General features: G+C 40.1%; 1 protein-coding gene across 2 annotated transcripts in view; it reads right to left on the minus strand.

The window, feature by feature from the left end:
* Positions 1–522: 522 nt before the first annotated feature.
* The window catches only part of fras1 (Fraser extracellular matrix complex subunit 1), a 126,884-nt gene continuing 106,472 nt past the window's right edge, over positions 523–20,934 (minus strand). For both annotated transcript variants that reach the window (XM_066712106.1, XM_066712105.1), the window contains 29 exons: positions 20,505–20,624; positions 20,143–20,322; positions 19,259–19,383; positions 18,757–18,897; positions 17,644–17,871; positions 17,120–17,233; positions 16,129–16,279; positions 14,759–14,918; positions 14,331–14,499; positions 13,845–14,091; positions 12,617–12,961; positions 12,215–12,375; positions 11,945–12,092; positions 11,115–11,320; positions 10,770–10,926; positions 10,165–10,365; positions 9,841–10,028; positions 9,263–9,538; positions 8,697–8,929; positions 8,095–8,255; positions 7,721–7,935; positions 5,635–5,785; positions 5,113–5,220; positions 4,810–4,969; positions 4,616–4,732; positions 4,233–4,399; positions 3,570–3,775; positions 2,995–3,141; positions 523–2,846 (listed from right to left, as the gene is read on the minus strand). In XM_066712106.1, the coding sequence (XP_066568203.1) occupies positions 2,256–2,846; positions 2,995–3,141; positions 3,570–3,775; positions 4,233–4,399; positions 4,616–4,732; positions 4,810–4,969; positions 5,113–5,220; positions 5,635–5,785; positions 7,721–7,935; positions 8,095–8,255; positions 8,697–8,929; positions 9,263–9,538; positions 9,841–10,028; positions 10,165–10,365; positions 10,770–10,926; positions 11,115–11,320; positions 11,945–12,092; positions 12,215–12,375; positions 12,617–12,961; positions 13,845–14,091; positions 14,331–14,499; positions 14,759–14,918; positions 16,129–16,279; positions 17,120–17,233; positions 17,644–17,871; positions 18,757–18,897; positions 19,259–19,383; positions 20,143–20,322; positions 20,505–20,624 (5,573 nt within the window). In that variant the 3' untranslated portion in view covers positions 523–2,255. The remainder of the gene's footprint in view (positions 2,847–2,994; positions 3,142–3,569; positions 3,776–4,232; positions 4,400–4,615; positions 4,733–4,809; positions 4,970–5,112; positions 5,221–5,634; positions 5,786–7,720; positions 7,936–8,094; positions 8,256–8,696; positions 8,930–9,262; positions 9,539–9,840; positions 10,029–10,164; positions 10,366–10,769; positions 10,927–11,114; positions 11,321–11,944; positions 12,093–12,214; positions 12,376–12,616; positions 12,962–13,844; positions 14,092–14,330; positions 14,500–14,758; positions 14,919–16,128; positions 16,280–17,119; positions 17,234–17,643; positions 17,872–18,756; positions 18,898–19,258; positions 19,384–20,142; positions 20,323–20,504; positions 20,625–20,934) is intronic.

Consider the following 20,934-nt stretch of genomic DNA (forward strand, 5'->3'; position numbering starts at 1 on the left):
TGAATTATAGCCTGGAATTCAAATGCATTAAAATAGTGTTTGTTTGCTTTTTCATTTATCTACACATCCTACCCCACTACCAAGTCCAAATCCTTGGTGCTTCCACCAAGTATTACCTCAGAGGTGGGGACTTATCCAATTAGACTTCCTATGGACACTATGCTAAATGATACTTGAGACTAAAGCTTCCACATCTGGAATTCAGCCAGTGTATTCAAATACCTAAATCAGCTGATTCAATACCATGAAAACTCTAGGATACCTTTCCACACAACCTGCAATGTATCAGTGTTTTCATGATATTCAAACAACTGGATTAGTTAAACAACAGTTATGAAACTATATTAACCACGGAATAACAATTTAAAATGAAGGTTGTGGATATGTTCAACTACAACAGTTTGGGATTTTGGAAAGTTGGTGGGTTTGACTTGATGGCTCAAAGCAAAAGGGGTGGCATCAGATGACTCCCACAGGGACTCTCTCAGAGCAGACACCAAGAAACAGAAGAAAAAAAAAACATTTTTAGTGTGTTGATTTTCTTTTATTACTAAAAACTCATGGAATACACTGTTAACAGTAGGCAATGTAATGGTAGCATGTTTCAATTAACAGAAGTAAATATAGCACCAAACAAATATTGACCTCATTATGTCAGCTGCTTCTGTTACAGTTATAACCTGCAGTAAATAAATATACTGATTGTAGTCAGATAACACCAGTAGTTAATAATACAGAGAAAGTAATAAATTCAGTGCTATGGGAAAATCTTTCCATAGGGTTGTTCATTGAAATGTTAAAAATGCAGCACCATAATACGTTCATCGCAAATGTTAAAGATCATTCTTACTGACTTAATAAAAAAAAACAAAAAACATAATACATTATATGAGGATAATATAATATTATACAATGTAAAATAATATCAAGAAGAACATATCCAGAGAATACAATATGGATGTAGCTTCAGTTTCAGGTTTGGATACTGATCAAATACATATATACAACAAAAATCAAAGCCTTTGAGGATATTACAGGTGTTTTGGCAAGACTTAGGTATATTGTCAGGATAATAAAACACTGAAGTCAATATATATATATATATATATATATATATATATAAATAAATGTCCATATAGTGGTTAAACAGCGTAGGTAATGCTTTAAAGCACTTACATGAAATAAAGGCTGCTAAATCAATTAAAACAATGTATTGTTTTTCGTCACATGGTGGATGATATATAATGTATATGTATATCTATATATATATCTATATCTATATATATATATATATATATATATATATATACACTGTATATAGTATTGCTGCAGTGCTAACTTTTGAAAATATTTAAAAAGTTGTCACAGTTGTCACATTTTCAAATTAAATGACACAGAAACAGGCAGGATTTCCCCGAACACTGATCTTCTCTGCTAAACATTAACACAAATTTAAACACCTGATGCAGACCTTGGATTATCCTGAATGCTTTTAATGTCAAATAATTGCACTTAAAAAAAGCAGCTATTTACACAGATCATCCAGTTCCAACCAACACCCAGAATGCGTAATACTTACATAAATCATAGTGGTTATATTCTAGCTTTACAGTTTCAAAATTAAATGCAGGAAAAAACATAACTGAACAAATCATCAAGTAATAAACAAACCAAGTGCCTGAGCTACCTCTCTTATTTGGGGATGTTTCACTTCAATGATCTTAAAACAAAGAAAGCAATAGCCAAAAGAGATGGTCTACTGATTTGTTGTGTGTGTATCTTACTGATAAATCACTATCTGATACATACATAAATCCCCAGGAACCTCAAACAACAATTTATTCTCATACATCAGGGCAACAAATTAACGTAGAATATCAATAAATACAGAGAAAGTGGTGAGAGGAGAGGTGTCACTGATTCTTCCAGGGGATGTTCAATGATAGATTTTAGATGGTCTTTTTTTGCAGTCAAATTATGAAATCTATTAAATGAAATGAAATCTACAAAACATGTAAATCAGTGTAGGGGTGAAGTCTATAACAACACAGTCAGGCTGAAACGCTGAGATCATGCTGTGCTCTGGTGAGGTAGCTCAGTTGTGAAATGGGTCACACTGCATAGCATAACTGATCAGCACTGTACTCGGCTTCCCTTTTCATTTTCATAGTTTTATAAAAATACAGTAATTCTATTTTCCTTTTCTTATTACAAACAAAGATAGAAAACAAGATGTAAAAACATTCTTCTGTCCATCAGACCTCCGTGCCGTCGTGTAAATTGTTGTGAAGCTTGACCTCCAGATTCACCTGCTTCACCTTGACCTCCTTGACCTTGCAGGCCTCTTGGTTTTTGTTGAGGATGTTGACGTTCCTCACAGTGCAGTGTTTGCTGCTGAAGTTCTTCTCCAGGCGGTCCACATTCCTCAGGCACACTTCCACTTTCGTGTTCAGGGGATACAACTCTGGCAGGTCCTTGGCTGGCTTTTTCTTCTTTCCCTTCCGGCGGCATTTCTTAACCAGGAAGCAGGAGGCTAGGAAGACGAGCAGCAGGAGGGTGATGGCGGCCACAGCGCCCCCGACGGAGCCGCCGGCCTGGGAGGCAGAGGCGACTGCTGCCTCCATTTCCAGCCGTAGCGTCTTCATGTTGGTGCCGTTCTTCACCTGATCCCCCTCGTTGTCATAGATGAGCGATTCATCCAGGGTCAGGCGCCCGGACTTGTCCACCAGATCCCGTTGGTGGCGCTTCAGCTGGTATGTCAATGAACGCTGGAACCTTGGCCCTGAAATGGCCTCGGGGCCAATAACGTATATCACTTGCAGATACCACTGATGCCCAGCTTCCACCTAACAAAGAAAGAGAGTAAATTTCTACTTTATTAGAAATTCATGCTTTACTTGCTGTTTGATTGCAAAACAGCAAAAAAAAACACCTCCAGCCTTTTCCAGTGGTTTAAGTATACAGGAAATCCATGTGTGGTTTTCAGGTACCAACCTTATAGAGAGCATCGACCTTCATTGTGAAGCCATCCACCCCAGGCATTGCTGACATGGACTGCAGATCAGGTATCTCAGAGGCAAACTGAGCATCAAAGGGTACATCATGGAAGTACTGGTCACAGACTTCAGGCTGTTTTCGATCCTACAGAAACAGAGGTCTTTCTAAATACAATCCCAGGCAAAATGTACTTTGGTGACTGTAATGCTTTAAAAAGCTAAATAAAAACTAATTTTACAGACTCAAATCAGTACCAATCTTAGTCATTTTGGGAAAGGTTGTCCATTACTAGAGCTAATTGAGGTTTGTGCAGCTACAAAATGTGTAATATTTGTTAAAAAACAATTTTAAGTCTATACAACTTATTTAAATCACATTATTACTCAAACTTAAGTTTCTCTTTAAATTTGTATAACCTGTTCACATTTCATCAACTAAAAAATACTTTATATATTTTAGTTATGGTATGCACAGTGACAAATCCAGAAATAGGACACATGTTTTGCCTTTTGGAACTTGACATTCATTTCTGTATCAGGGTGAAGGGCACCTGGAGATGAGTTGAAACCTACCAGCAGAAGAAACCTGTGTTTGAGGTGCTTGTTGGGCTGAATGCAGCCGTACTGAGGGCCCTCGTTGTAAAGGGTTCCTGTGGGATCAAAGAAAGGCACATAGCCATCTCTCCCAGTGCAGAGATACACCTTCTCCAGCTGTAGTTTGTACGCTGCATTGAGGTTCTGTTCTGGGTTCCAAAGCACACGTCCGTACAGAATCTGACCTGTTGGACGAGAACAGAGAATACTTTCCTTTAAGGGCAGATCCAAAGAAAAGCATATACAGAATGCTGGACAGCCATTCTGGAAAATGTTTGATCTGCTCCACAAAACTAGAAAGCATGACAGAAGAGGCTAATATTCAGGCGTTTGTATTTGTGTATTAGCATTTCTAACAAAAACATATTGGGTTGCCATTTAACAAACATATGACAGGATCCCACATACAAATGATTGTACTATTAGCTCAGTCTGTTCCAGAGCAGACTCACTGACCTTGAATGGGACTAACAGTTGGATGAATCGTTAGTCTGGAGAACTCTCAATAAGCTTTTCTTTCACAAGTCACTTGCATATCAGTATAAGTGTAACACAATCTGATACACAGCTGGGGAAATAGCCAAGTGCGATGGCTAAGGGGGGTTGTAAAGTATTTAAAGAGCATCAGGTAAATAAATGTACCCATAGAAAAAGCTCCTTTGTAATCCATTTCGGCCATGGACATATCTGCCATGCCTGGATCCATCATAAAGATCTTCTCGTTGTTGCAGAGTTGGAACTCTGTGTTTAAAGAATAGACAACTGGGACTGGGCGGTTGGTCTGCTGGAAGGCAATGGGTACCAGGAACCTGGGATGGAGAGGAGAGGAAGTGTAAATCAAAATACACAGATTATAGAAGAAAACTTGCATCCTCCATAATAATGGAGCGCAAGACTCTAACAAACAAGAGATCTATGAAGAACCCTGAACGATGTTTCTATTCGTAGATGCTACAGAAATCCCCTTCTTCCAGATACACACAAATACTAACACCTTTATTCCTACTACTAATATGGTGAATTACTTCTCTGGGGCATGTGCTGTACAGGAGAGTTGTTTGTCTCCTTGGTCAATCCAGGGCTGCGTAGGCTGGACAGTGCAGGGCACAAGGAAGACGGTGTACTCCCCAGAATAGTCCTTCCTGAAAACGCAGAAGAACGTTAGGTCCTGTTGAGCAACACCATTAAAGCTGGGGGTTGTTTCAGGAGCTTCCATCACCTGCTGTAGGAGCTGGTTGCCCTCCAAAGCTGGTAGGGCGAGTCAAAGGACTGTGCACTCCACAGCAGCTGCAGGTCGAAGTCAATGCCACCCAGGTGATCCGGAGCCATGAGATGAGACTTCTGCCCAGGAAGGGTGTGGTGCTCTAATACAAACTGACCTGAAACACAACAGACGGTGAAGTTAATATAATAGCTGCATTTTTTTACCTCCAATTTTTACTTAATGGCTAGTTAAACAATATATCATAGGAACAGCCACACTGTATGCAGTGATACATGTCAGGGAACACATATGTCCTACCTCTGAACTTGGCATGGGTCTTAAATTCAATCACCAGCCGGCCATCCTCTCTGATGTAGATTCTGATGATCTGCAGCCGGGCCGACAGCACACTGTCAGTCTGTATACCTGCCAAAGCAAGACGTGGAAATCAGAACAGGATTCGATTTGCATTTTTATAAAGATGGCAAAAAGAATGTGCTCTGAGCTGAATATAAATTCCTGTGAAAAAAACAACCTGCAGTTGAACAAGCTGGATTTTCTTATATAAATCTGCAAGTCAGTAAAAATCACTCTAAACCATCCTGAGAATATCTAAACGAAACAAGTCAATGTGTGCATGTTCACGAAGAGCATCTAACAACAGCACTTTAACTTCTGCATGACCATTAAAAACCACAGCATCTCAACAAGCATGTGAAACATCGTTTTTTTCTGGAACCAGAAACAATGACACTTTGACAGTTCTTGTAGCCTTTAGTGAGTAGTGTATCTTTAACTATTACAGATACTCTGGTTCAGACATGACAACAGTCTTTGTACCTGTTCTCCAGAGGACAGTGTCGTAGAAGAATGAAAACTCCATCTCGGTGTGGTGCTCTAGAGACGCCCAGCCTCGGGGCGCTGTCACGTAAATATAGGACACATGCAGAGGCACCTGGACTGTGAGGAAAGACTGCGCAGAGTCCCGCACCTTATAAAAAAAAAAGAAAAGAGGAGCAGATTAGCATTGTTTTTATATACTGGCATCACATTAAACTTAACATTACAAATTGCTGCCAACCCTAGTCTCACACACATGGCCATGTCTTCCGCATTAACATTTCCTTTTTGACAAATCCAGCTATAATAATAAAATGTTGCATGTTTGTCCAATGGATGTTTTTAGGTCATATTTAATCTTGAGAAATGTGGAGTGTCATGCCATGTATAAGTTCTTGACATTCTTAAGTCAACAGAGACTAGAACTGGTTGGGCTTGTATAGCCATGTGATTTCAAATCTTCACAGTATAACAATTCAATATAACAGTATAACAATTGCTACACACTCTCTGCTTATTAATTGCACATTATCTACAAACATGATCAATAAGAAACAGTCTATTTTTAGTTTTGCAAGTCAACAGTATGAAGAGGTACATTTTGTGCCTGTCATTTAGGGATTCTGGAGGTCAGATATATGCTAGTACTGCTGTTACCAAACTTGATGAGAAAGGTATTTCTTCTAGTCAGCAAACATTTAAAAAACAGCTTTGCTATATGATGAGTCTACTAGTTTTAGCAAAACAAGGCTGCTGTCCTTTGCTGTCACAGATACAACAGCATTAGGTTGAAATGCGTTACTGTCATTATGGTACCTCTGGGCTCTAGTCTACCACTGTTCAGGAAGCTGCAGTAGGAATATTTGCATAAGGCTGGACAGCCTGAATGTAAATGATATTTCCACTTTGCTTTGGGATTCTCTGGGATTTATTTCTTTGTCTGAGTCAGTATGCAAATCCTAACAGAACATGTTTTTAATCTCCAGCCTAAATATTTCTTCCAGTACAGTTTTACCATGGAAAAGGACAGGAGCAATACTGTAATTTTATGAACTCCAGAATGTATTTTACATTGTCATAAAACCATTGTTCTCCCTCGGTCTCTATACACAGTCCTTTGAAAGGATTTCAGATCATCAGTATTTTTATATGAAGTTTTTATATGATTTTTTAATTTAATTTTAAAATATTTCACCAAAACAAAAGAAAATTACCAGCACAGAGTGCTAAGGTTGACATACAGACAAAACATGATTACCCATTTGTTTAGTTTTATTAATTCTCAAGGTATGAAACTATTTATGAATTGAAGGGCTAATATGGATACAGTTTATTTTGTTTTGTTCTGTATGTCTCTTCTATTTGTGTATGTATCTGTAAAAGCAGAGTCTGTTTTTGTCATTTATCTTTCTGCATAAACTCACAACCCTTATGCACATGTATCATTGTGTATAAACTCACAGCTTTTATACACATGTATCATTCTGCAAGTTCTAGCAACCTCAAGGCTAATCAGGGCTTTCCAGAAAGCCCCACAAGCCAGGTCCTTGTCAGGTTTGGCATCCTGTACTAGATAATGATCTTATAGTTAAAGAGTAAACAAGTCGAGTGGAAAGTACCCAGCCAGACATTTACTATTATTATTCATTGATTAGCCGATGTTCTATTCCAGAGTGACTAACACATTTTACATTAATTACATATTACATTATTTTTACACACAATGACCCATTTATACAGCTGGGTTATTACTGGAGCTACAGCCCTCCACTCAGGAGTCCAGAGCCCTAACCACTACTTCACATAGTGTGTAGTGTGTATCCATAGTGTGTATAATTTGTTGTCTTTGTTTCTGTATTACTCCAATAGAAATTAGCTGAAACCTTTTATCATTACTGTACATAACTGAATTTTAACTATTTAATTTAATATATTAATTATTAACAACATGGTAAACACACTTTGCTTTACAGCTCTTTATAGGAATCACACAGACTGGTATCATGCTTGTGTCTGAGAATAACATTATTTCCCAAGGCTTAATGACCCTCTGGAAAGAATGGAAACTCAACAGTCTCCTGTGTACCTGGAAATCAGCAGTGACAGAACCCCCGCAGACATCGATGAGCTCTGTCATGTCATAGTAGGCGTCAAACGTCCAGATGCAGCTCTTGAGGTTGAGGTGTTTGTACAGTTGGATGGTCTTGGGCTCCCGGACAGTGGGGTTAAACTGGTAGGGCCGGTCAAACCCAGGGCCAAGAGAGATACTGTCATAGAAAATGTCATCTAGAAACCCCGTCTCTGAAAGGACAAGGACAGATCCAGTGTCTATTTTATTGTTACCACAACTACATTCACATATTTCCAGGAACTTGAAAATACTCTAATATTGATATTGTCCTTGTATCACTAAATGTAGTGCATAAATACACCATCCCTGGGTGCTTTCCTTGGACTCACCAGATATGCCCTGGAGGTCTTTCAGAGTGACCAGGTTAGAGCAGATGTGCTGGTGTCTGTAGATGGACTCTGACAGCAGGAAGTGCAGGTTATGCAATGGCATGGTGGAAACCAGGGGCAGCATGCCATCTTGGTGAGGGATCTGCACTGAAATGTGAATCCTGCAATGCAAAAGGACCAGCTTTGACTGAACAGGTAGGTACAGATTTGATCAAAGAACATCAGTGACAACATCAAGTCATATGTCAATCTGAGCTGAAAAGGATGCTCTACCCTTTTGCATGGGAGAGTGTAATTGTAGATAGATCTCTATTGGTGGAATAACATTGCAGCGCTACTGTGGCAACAACTTGATCTCGACTGCTGCACAGTGTATAATGAACACATTCTCTAGCAGGAGGCGTTCGGGGCTGCAGCTTTTTAATACCCCACCTGTTCTTCCTATGAATTAATACTGATTGATAGAGAAGGAAACAGAACTCTTCATAACAAACACAACAAACAGAAACAATGTGCTTCCAACTCAGGGCTTCACTGGTAAACAGAAATACCTCTGAAACACAGACTGCAGATCTATACAGCATCCTCTATGTTCTACTGACCTGTTGGGATGCTCTTTGTGCTTTACATCAAGATACTTCAGAGTGGCTATGAAGGACTGGGCCTGGAATCCGCGGGCTGTGCCAGCCGCCACAGGGGTGTGGCAGATTGAACCCTCAGTGCCGATGGTGACGATGTTGCTGCGCAGAGGAGTGCCCAGGTGACCTGCCTTGTCCAGCGCCTGGGCCACACAGCGCACGTGGAAACGACGGCTGAAGTAAATACTATCCAAGACCTGGAGGAGACAGAAATACATGCATTATGGCTCCCTTGTATGAAAGCAGAGCACTGTATTTAACCTTGAACAGGCTGATGAATAAAAAAACATATGCATAAGCAGGTATTAAGCCTCCTGTTACTGTGCTTTCGACTGTCATTGGGAAACAGGAAGAATACATACAGCTGAAGAAAAAGACATCTATTGGACTCCACTTGAGAGTATTTAAATACTGATGGTGTCTATCTATCTACTTTTGAACCCATAAACAGAAAAACTGTTTTTCGTTAATAATCATTCTATCAGGAAATACAATTCTGACTTTACATATCACAAAAGCTTGGGACTGACCATGTGGTTGACGCTGGTGTACGGCGTGTTGTCCGTTACAGTCTCAAATGGAGACCTGGCCCCACTCGTGTCGGTGGGGGCAGCAACTTCCCAACTAAAGTGCACTGACGACTGGTTAATGCCGGCTTCCTCGCAGCGCTCCTTCATAAGCGAGTATTTGGGGTAATGGGAATCACAGGGAGTAACGCAGACTAGGGGGTACCCTGGAGATGGAGTCTTCTTACTGCCCTCTTTGGACACCTCTTGAACGTAGTCATAGTCAGACAAGGACACAACCTGGTGCAACAAGGAACACAGAATGCAACATAAATAAGAATTACAGGCACAGTATTCATATCCAGTTTCATATTTGAAACTTTTTCTCAATTTTTCACTTTAGATTAGGGTACATTTATATATTCCTTATAACCCAAAATATAATAACAGAGTATAAACAGATTCCTAATAATCTGATAGTAACTAGCCTCTACTATTGATTATCACAACATTTTTAAGCAATAAAACCTAACTCTTCACTAACACAGTACAATAATACAGATAGATTTTATGCGAAACAGTAATTGCAATAAGGTGCTTACAATAGGCGGGGCTGGCAATATAAGACTTCCTGCAGCCTCCTGATCCAGAATGGTCACTGTTGCCATTGTGATTTCTCCAAGCACCGCCTCCACAGGGTCGTCAGGGCCCAGGACTAATGAGAAGGACTCATGCCACTCCCGGTCCTCGTTGGAGAGAATCTCAACTTTGAAGAGAATGTGGTCCATACCTGGCAGAGAACAGGAGAAACAATCAATATCTTGCAGGACACATGCCGAATTTAATATTTTATCAACAGAAATGGTGTATAAACAATAAAAAAGCAGAATAAGAATCATAATGTGATATATGATTGTAGGACTAACCAGGACTAAACTTGAGCACCCTGCTCGTGGGGTTGTAGTCCACTCCAGACTGGGCGGACCCATCTCTGGTACTGCAGCGCACTTTTGAAGTCCGGTCCTGGTCTCCTCTTCGAATCACTTTGATGTTGAGCACTGTGATGCCATCTGGTCCTGGAGGCTCCCGAACCTGAAAAGTTGTCTCTTCAAATTCAATTGTGGGTGCTAGACGACAGGGGAGAAAACATTTTAAGGTTTTGAACAGTACAGCCTGTTACCATCAAAGAATATAATTCCATGAGAAGCACTGAAGTACAACACTACTGAAAAAATACTGAATTAAGTACTAGAAATCAACTGAATTATGCCATCATTTGTAATATTTGAGCAGCAGTTTAAAGCCGTGGGGCACACAATCATTCCCCTGCCACATCATAGCATTCCTGCCTGTATTTGCTTTCTGCCATCTCATTTGCATATCATACACAACTGACAGACTGCTGCTCTATCTTTTTCGATTTGGGGATTTTGTGAGTTCAAATTTGGGACAAAAGGCCAGGGAGTAATAATCGTTTATTTGTGCATCAGCCACATCCTCTTGCTATAGTCAACGGTGCTCCATGGCCTACCATCCTCGTCGTTAGTGATAGTGATGGTGGCGATGTCCTTCGTGCCAACGGTGGCTCCACTCCAGTGGTTCCCAAGGGGGTTACCCAGGTGCACCTGGAACTCCTCCTCTGGCTCAAACACAGAGTCATCGTTGATCAGGACAGTGCAGTTCTTCACCTGGAAGCAGATAAGACAATTTTGGAGAACAGATCCTTCTCTGTGATACGTAATATGTATTTCCCCTGCATCACTGAAAAAACGAACAAAACATTTTATAATGCTAGAGTTACCAGCTGATAAATAAACCCTAAACGATCATGCCAATAAAAGTAGTGTCCTAAAGTAGGCCCACTAAGACGCAGTACCTTTTCCCCTTTGAGGAAAGTGATGCGAGAGTCATCTGTGTTCCTCCTCTCCTCGAAATCATCCATCACCATAGCCGACTGTGTTCTGGTGTAGCATCGCACCGAGGACTCGAAGGTCAGGTCACCTGTGCGGATGATGGGAATATGCAGGACGCCCTCCTTCTCCTTCACTGTGTAAACATCCTTGCCAAACTGCATGCTAGGAACTGGAAAGAGAAAAGTACATTAAATTGATTGCACCAAAAAATAATAAATAATAAATCTACACACACAACCTTCACATCTCACTGAGGGCTCTGTGTTCTGTATAGGACAGCATTTTAATTATTTGGATGGTTTCTTTGTTTTTCCACAAGGCTGGAGACTGTCTGCAGCTGCTTGCGAAATGCCTTTCTACAGACGTAATTCCCTAGTACAGACCCACAAATCCTAGATGACATTTTGAAAGAGATGGCACTAAACTGATAAGTATCCAAACTTGAGGCCACAATGCTATGTTTGGAATGCTATTATTCTGGAAGAAAAATAATAAATTGAAAGTGTAAACCAAGATGAACTGCTTCTTTCCTGCTATATAAAATAGAAACCTGGAAGCATCTGAAAGAAATGTCTGACAAACTACAAAATTGTGAATTGAATTAATAAAAAAAAAATGTTTTTAAATGTCAAATAAATAAACTTACAGAATATTATACAAGTGTCTTAATATTTTAAAGGTATTTAACTGTACTGTACATGTTTTATAATACCACAAGAAATAAAACCTAAATAGCCAAACATGTTAAATACTGAGTTTTGAAAGTGCAGATTGGGCAGGACGTCTGACATACCATCCTGGAATGTATCTGTGATAATGACTGGAGCCTCAAACGGCTCTGTCAGCACGGCTCCCTGCGCTGAGCTGAGAAACACCACGAAAGACTCTGTGCCTTCGATGGTTGGATTCTGAGTGTCATCCAGTATTGTCAAGCTACAGGTCTGGAAAAACACAAACGCACACATTAAGACCTTCAACTGCAAGAAGGATTTCAACAAGAAATTAACAACAAGACGAGATGAGACAAGACGAGTTGAATCAGTTACAGTTACTGCTGCCTCACCTCCTCTGTTTTCCCAGGTTTGAATTCCACTTTCCTAGAACTGGGGATGTAGTCCACTCCTGGTGTGGCAGAAGGGGGATCTGAGAGGCGCGTGGCACACCACACAGAGGTCACTGAAGAGAGGTCGCTGCCGTGCCTCAGAACTGGGATTTCAATGGTACCTGAAGAAACAGATGAATCCTTTTTTGATATTACATCCAACCATACATCCATGGAAATTGGTTTATTTATCGAGGCTCATATTTAAGACCTGCAATATCCACATTTCTTTAAAAAAGATTTGAGTATTATTCTATATAACTATTCCAAAGAAGACCACACCTTCATTGACCAGTAAGGCCTTACTCAGAAAGGTGGATCTGAAAAGTGAAACCTCCCCTCATCTCAATTCAATCTGTTTACCTGCATCCTCGCTGAATGTAAAAGAGGCGTTCCCCAGGAAAACAGTAGAGGCGTCGTTCGGCCCGTCGATCACCACCTTGGCGCCGGTCACCTCTCCGATGCGAGCGTTGTCTGAAGCGTCGGCTAATACGATCTCAAATTCCTCCTCCAGCTCATACTCGCTGTCGTCGATAAGCTTCACGTCACAGGTGGACATGCTCACACCCGGCCCGAAAACCACACGGTTCTCCCTGGTCATTCCTCTGGATATGAAGTCGGAGCCAGATTCGAGAGCGTGCAGGCTGCTGCCTTGGGCCGTCTTGGGCACAGTGTAACACAGAGCAGACACAGTGCTGCTGGTGTCCCCTGAGAGAAACAGAGCACGGCACTGTCAATGGGACAAACAGCTGCGATCTCTATATTTTCAACTTCTATTTCAACTTTTATGTTTCACGCTCCTATATATAGCTAGCTTGATACAATTTCTTGAAGGTGTAAACACTGTAAAATGAAGTCTACCAAGGTCATACAAAATCTCTCCTTATAAACAAATCTCTGAACTGTGCACGATTTACTGCAGTGTGAATTCTGGAAGTGCTGTTGTGAGATTTATCAAGAACAGATTGATCTCAGAAGTCTGACAAACTCCAGGTAAAGAACTGATAACCAGTTAAGTCCCTGATGTTTAGCTTCAAGTAAGAGTTTTATTTTAATCTACAGACAGGTAAGCTAAAGACAAGTTCATTGCTTGAACAGATGAGACCTTTTCTACTTTTATATAGTGCATATATGACAAGAATAGAAAGATAACCAGATAATGAACAGCAGAGAAACTGTCATCAGGAACACGCAGTCTTTAATTCGAAAAGCCTCTTTAAGAAAAACGTTTGGATTAAGGTAGGGTTAAACCAGCAGAACTATTTTATATTCCATACTTATTGTTCAGTATGACAGGGTAAGCTTAAAGGGTAATGACTGCAGCATGAAGTTAAATACTAAAGATCTGATATTATCTTAATAGCTTCTATATAATGTCAGGATCTATCTCTTTCTAATCTCCAAGTGACAAGGGATTTTTATGGTTCAACATTCTTATACACCTTGCGGCAAAATTAAAACGAAGCTAATAATGTTAAATGAAAGGTAATTCCATTGAGATTCAGTAGACAAAAGAAGCAGTATTAGTCAGGCGGTCAAGCAGAAGGACTTTGAGCCAGTCAGTCAAGATGGTCAAGAGGCCCGAACGTACCTTTCCGCTCAATGGGGGCGAAGAAGGTCCCAGTGCTCTCATTGACATGGTAGGTCTTCTTGTCAAACTGCAGTGTGGGCTCATCCTCTGTGTCGTTGAGGTTCACTTTGGCTTTGGTGACCTTCCCCAGCAAGGCATACACAGGCATGCTCAGCTCCACATTGAAGCTCTCGATGTTCTCAAACACGTGGTCGTCATTGATCACAATGGTGCACACCTTGGTGTCTTCCCTTTCATCAAACTGCACCTGCAAGGCATTGTCACAAAAGCAAACCTAATTTAGACACAGCTGAAGGTTGTGGACCCTAAAGAATCTCACCTCAGAGTATTGCTTATTCCAATTGTAATACTAAAAATGATAAAGAGCGACAAAAAACAAAAAACTACTTATAACTGTTGTCAAACCTTGTGTTTTCTGCACAATCAAAGAAGTAATTGCTCATAAAATCTGCAGTTTTTCCGGTCACAGTCAGTCAAGAGGCCTACCTGGCCGGCGTACTCCACATAGTCCTGCTGCCCAGGTTTTGACCCTGTGCTGGAGGTCGATGTGGCTGTGCCTTGCTCAGTGCGGCACAGAACGATAGCATACTGGTTCAGATTCCCACTCCTCTTCACAGTGACGCCTACGGTGCCGGCTTTCTCACTGACATTGTAGCTGCAAACACAACAAAAAGTTAGACAACAGCAAGACATTTAAAAAAGGGTCTGGTTATCTTCATTCAGATTAATTAAAAACAAATGGTATGTAGAACCTTGTATAGTACATGGTAAAAGTATGTAAAATTACAAACTTTCAAACTGGATTAACTGCATATGAAGTTATAAAATAAACTGGAGTATGCACTATAATAATACAGAACTTTTAAGGCTTCATATTTGTAAAAATGTCATGATGGCACATTACAGAAATGTACCTGGTATGTGAAAAGCTGATGAGTGACCACTGAATGTGGAACACATTGTCGCTGACTATATTCGGCTTGCTGTCTTTCACCAGGAACTTGAAATTGTCCTTAGTCTCGTGGATCTTCTCCTCATTGAGAATATAGCGGATCAGTCCCAGGTTAATGTCAGCTGGAGAATGCAAACCAGATGAACAGAGTTAAAAAAATACACCTGGAATGTACACTACCAGTCAAAAGTTTTAGAACACCCGCATTTTCCCAGTTTTTATTGAAATTTAAGCAGTTCAAGTGCAGTGAATAACCTGAAATGGTACAAAGGTAAGCTGTAAACTGCCAGAGGTTAAAAAAAGAAGTTTAGTTCACCAAAATCTGAAAAATTATTTACATTTCGGAGTTATATAATGTGTTGCTACACCCTCTTAAGCATTATTTGGCAGTGTTACGCGCAGCTCCTGTGCATTGACATTAAACTGTATTCCTACAATGCACACATCACTTGAAAGCTTATTCTCTTGGCTACCAGCGCGCTTCATTCTCAAACACATCCAGTTTACAGTTTCCATGTCACCCGCCGTCATTCAGAGCCCGGGGGTAAACACGCAGTCTGCTCCGGGCCGGGAGATTGGGTCTCATTCAGAGCACAGATCACTCAGTTTTGATCAGATTTCTTTGCAAATAGGCTTGTTTTTTTCAGAACATCCTAACGATTATTTGATGTTCTATCAAATACAGAGAAGTTCAGATCCAATTTTGTAAAATCGTTGTGTATTAGTACACTGTAAATAGAGTTTTCCATGTTGACATGTTGAGCTCTCTACAGGTGCTTCTACCAAAACACGGATGGTCTTGTTTTGATCAGTAGACTATCTGGTTCCAGAATATGCCATAATTGTCATTATCTTCTGAGATTTTGTATCCCTACTCACACCAAGTATCCCTTTAATTTCAGAGTACATTGAGACATTAAACTGCACACATTTCAATAAAAACTGGAAAACGGAGGTGTGCTAAAACTTTTGACTGGTAGAGTGTATGTGCAGTATGAATAAGAACAGCACCTTCTTTTGTACTGTTTTGTAAAAAAAAAAAAAAGACAACCTTTTATTAACTCAGTGTAATTCAATGGGTCATGGGTTGTGATTGATGTACAGTGTTACAAATTTGGTAAACAAGGCTGCTTGTGCTATACTGTAATAAAGTCGTGGCTACACTGCTAGTAAAATGTCATTACAATTACGCTTTAAACTGTATTACTGTAATTTATGACGAAGTCACCATTTATTTGAAATAACTAAAATAAATAAATATGTTCTATAACCAATTCACAAAGTAAAGACTCCAATGAACTGTGAACCCGAGCCTCTTGTTTCTGCCAGTACCTTGAGTGAAGGTTGTGACGGGAACACCAAGTTTGAGCTTCGTCTCCAAGTATCCATGCTTTGGTTCAGCTGTGATTTCGTAAACCAGCTGTCCATCCTCTGTGTCAGGGTCCATTGTGAGCAGCTCTTTCTTTGTGATCAGATTGGTGGCCTGCAATGGGAGAAATCCAATCATCGTAGAGTTTTGTTTGTAAAGTATGATCCTTCACTGGAAAGGCTGGCACCATTGGAGCCTTCCCTTTGACTAAGAAAAAGTGTTTTGTCCTCTAATTTTCATCACAAGAGGTTTTTCTTAAGGATGGGTCATTCCAATAGATACATGGTTGACAAGAGAAAAATAGTTAAATATTTTCTAAGTTGTATCACATTAGATGTTTTAATTTTATTTGAATTAGATAACTACCTGATTAAGGGACAAGATATTCCAAAAAGGGAGCATCAAACTCTAAAAAGGGTCAGCTTGTGCTTTTCTGTAGTATTATTTGTATCCATACCTCACTGTATCCAGCAGATGGAGCCACAGTTACATTGAAAATATCCCTACTGTATTGTAAGTGCTTTCACTTCATTCCAATAGAGCTCCCAGTTCCTTCATTGGAACCATTACTTCATCTAGTAAATGATTTTCAAGATATGTGTATATTTGATAAATAACACAGATGCATTGTTAAAGAAGCCAAAATCAACTGAAAAGGTCTAACGAAGCAGAGTTAAATTACGTTTTGAATTTGGCAAAAGGCTCTGTGAGAGCAGAAAAGCTGAAAACAGTGGTACTGCAGGTCCAGGCCTAAAACTAAAAGGCATTGCTTGTCTTCTGGCAACCAAAAATTTGCATGTAAGACCCACCTGCCCAAAATACAGAAAACATCACTTTTGACCACCAGCAAAAACTGGACTGGACACAAGGATAGACAGTAATAGGTCCATCCTTTTATGTCCATTTAATGACATGAATGAAGTTAAATGTACTGCTGTCCCATCCCCAGTTTACCTTGTTATCCATGTACTCCAGCCACTGCAGCCCCAAGTTGGTCACAATCCGAGGTGTCCCATCATCCACGGGTAGGATGTCTATCTTAAATTTCTGGGGTGCAGCTGTCACAATCTAATGGACAATACAATGCAATGAAAGAGCTCCACCAGGTCCTTTATTAGTGTAACAGTAGAACTGATGGTACAACTTTCTGTGAATTGCTCTCAATATATCCTGTTACCAGGCCTGGATATTGATAGATAAATACACTGATAGCTGCTGTAATTGCATTTTAAACATTTGACACAGCAAAGCACTCTCCTTTCACTGATCACCGTCATTCTGCAGTATTATTGTTGACAGGACTGTCTGGGAGGGAAAAAGCTACAACTGACAGATCACTTCAATGAGAAAACATATCCCAGATGATCCGTGCCTTAATAATAATGCTGCAAACCTAAGAATCTGGGAAGCTGGTAGCCATTTTGTTTTTACATGGAAACCTATCCCTGTCCTGTGTGCAGTATATCTTTCCAGCTCACCTCCTTCTCTCCCTCTTCCACCACAAAGAACATGTTGGTGCCGTCAGACACGGTGAAAGTGAAGCGATCCTTGAGGGAGTTGCTGCCGTCGTGGTTATAGCTGATGCGGTTCTGGTAGATATCATCCATGGTGAAGGTGTTGGTCTGGCGGTATTGCTGCCCGTTATTGGTCCTTTCCACTGAGCCATGACGAGGGGCTTGCACAATGGTGAAAGTGATGGATTCTTCCTGTTGGTGATTGAGAAAAACAACTAGTATTTACTGTCTGTGTGTCCCTGAGGAATAGTACTTTAGGGCCATGGTAATTATGACTGGAGTATTGATTATATTGATTATGTACTCAAATACCAGTTGAGATACTGTGGTTGTAGTCAGGGCCGATACTTCACCTAGATTGTGCCAGTAAAAACTCGACTATATAAACAGGTAGCCATGTAAGCTGTATCGAATTATTATGTCAGCTAAAATACACTAATAAGACACCCCCTCAAGTCAAATCCTCAAAACAGCAACCTCATTCAAGACAAATTATTAAAAAAATGCTTAAATCAAGAATTTCCTTTGATCAATGTAATCACTGTCTCCAAATACATAAAAAGATCCAAGCACATTTCCTCATTAAAATATTTAAACAACATCATGAAAACTATCAGAAATCCATGACCCAGTTTGAATAAATCTGAGAGCGCTCATTTGCGTATGAAAGTGCAGTGTGTAATTCTCACTTTATCAAGTGACTGAAAAACAAAACAGCAAAGATTAAAAAGCCTAGTTACGCACTTAACTCTAATTATACATTTAATGCTTCACCATGTTTCCAATTTGCAGAATGAACCTTCTCAGAACTGTGTATCGCCTACTTGTGACACTTTGTTTCACATTTTTCAAACAGACAGTCTGGTGGGGCATTATACGTGGATGATAAATAGAAAGTAGAAATAAGAAACACTACCTCATTGAATTTCTGTGACATCAGTTAAGAAAAAGGTTCAAATGCAGTTGTGTTCATCTAAACAGTTAAACGAATCTCTGACAACTGTATGTCTAAGACTGAATTGTATTGTTCTGTGCCTCCTGGGCCGAGGGAAGGCTGCTCTACGGATAAGCTGGTACCTCTGTGTCAGCATCAGTTGCCTTGAGCTCAAATTCAGTGATGGTCTTTCTCACGCCCTCCTGCACTCTCATCCCGGGAATCTTAACCAGGGGAAGGGAGTCGTCCACCGGCCGGACTGTGATGTAGAATGTCTGGGCGACCTGGAGATTACAGATGGAGCAATGATGGTGAAGACTGCAGTGCATTGTGGGAGCCAGGACCTCAGAGACGGGAATATCTAGACCAAATTAAGGATAGGCTCTGTACAAATATAAAGCCTTCTTAACCACATTTATATACCCTTCTTCAAGTTGTGCAGTGAACCTGAGTAAATACAAGCGACCTTAAGATTATAGATCTTTTGACTTGTGTATATAAATACTGCATATATATATACACAAATATTAGTTGCCGTTAGATTATTGCATAAAATGAAAAAAAAAGATTGGAATACATCATGGACAGCTTAAGAGGTCACAGAGACAAGTTCGTTCTCATTAGTTTACCACGCTGTTCCTGTACCTCATTAGCGCCATCAGATACAATGAACGTGAACTCATCCGCGTGCTTCTCCTCCTCACTTGTATGGACATACTGAATGCTACGGGATGCCAGATCAGCCTGTGTGAAAGTGCTTATCCGAGTTCCTGAAAACACAACGAAACGCAGACATTTTTGTTAGAAGATTTTTTGTATGTTAGTTTGTTTTGAATTTCTGAATAGTAACAGCAGTATGTGTCACCTAGAATTTGTGAAGTAAATTGACTTTGGGAGGTCTGGCAAAAGAACTGCAAGGGAGGCCTGATGAATTATGAAACACACCTGCTTCAAAACACTGATTCTGCTCATGAGAGAGTGAAAGAGCAGCTGTTAATTTGCTCTCTTAGGAGACATGTATAATGTATGACTCTACTAGGTATTTCTGATGGTTTCAAAAAAAGAGTTATTCTGGAGTTTAATTTATTCTCGACCAAAGCTTTTAACTAATTGGTATAGACTTCATTTTCTACCCCCCCAACCCCCCAACACACACCAAAAAAGTTGTTTAATTTCAGACACTAACACAATTGTTCAGTTTTCCCATGTTACTTCCCCGTCATATATATTTGAATGACAAAAACACCATAAGTTTTTACTCTGTCTAGGATGAATCTATGTGGATTAGTCAATAAAAATGATTTAAAATGAAGGGTAGTTGATGTTTTTGCATGCCGAACTCAGCAAAGTCTGTAATCTTGAAGCAATGTTTCAGACTTGTAGGATTTAATTGTGGCTGAGGCACGACTTGGCCAGTCATACATTGCTGTAGAAGGGTGTCTATGATCCAAACATTAAACAGACCCTTGGTCCTTGCTGATGCCCTGTAGTGAGGCTGTCTAGGGTGTACAATAAACCAAGATTCAGACCTGGGGCAACAGCATGCTCCAGGTATCCCAGCTGCGTCTGCTTCGTGATCCTGTACAGCAGGTCCCCCGGCTCACTGTCCTGGTCTGTAGCCGACAGCTCTAGAGTTGTGATCTTCTTCACTGAGTTCTCATTCAACACTAGCCCTTTATTGACAGTCACAGAAGGGGGGAGTCTGTCCTCTGTAGCACAGGGAAAGAGAACGAGAAGGATCAAATCACATTAAGTTCTGCAAGTTAACATACTATGCAAGGGAGCAATTCACATTTCCTGACTGAAGAAAAACAGCAACTGAAGCAATGTGACACGGAAATGCAACGGACCTTAAAAAAAAATTAAGGAAAGAAAGCAACATGTGACTTACCAAGCACACTGATATAGAATGACTGGTCAATCAGTTTGTTGCCTTCAGAATCTGCCAGGTCAAACTTGAAAGCAAAACTGCCTCCTGCTTCACCCTTTTCATGCCTGTATTCCACAAATCCTGTCAAATTAACAAACACAGACAGTATGAATATCAAAAAGTGCTTCACTAATTTGAAAGGTAGCTACCTGTACAGTAAGGTCACTGACCACACTTTTCAAACTTGTATTACAGAGTTACATCTTTTTGTTCTACGAGGGCAGATATTTCAAAGATAATACACCCGCATGTCTTGAATCCCAAGGTACAACAGTCCTTTTCCAGCTGCACTGCATATATGAGAGTGCATATCAAGAAATGTCTTAACTATTGAGCTTCAAACAAAACACTACTAAGCACAATAACATACATGTATAAATAAATACATACA

Source organism: Amia ocellicauda, chromosome 8 (assembly GCF_036373705.1).
Source record: "Amia ocellicauda isolate fAmiCal2 chromosome 8, fAmiCal2.hap1, whole genome shotgun sequence".
Lineage (NCBI taxonomy): Eukaryota > Metazoa > Chordata > Actinopteri > Amiiformes > Amiidae > Amia > Amia ocellicauda.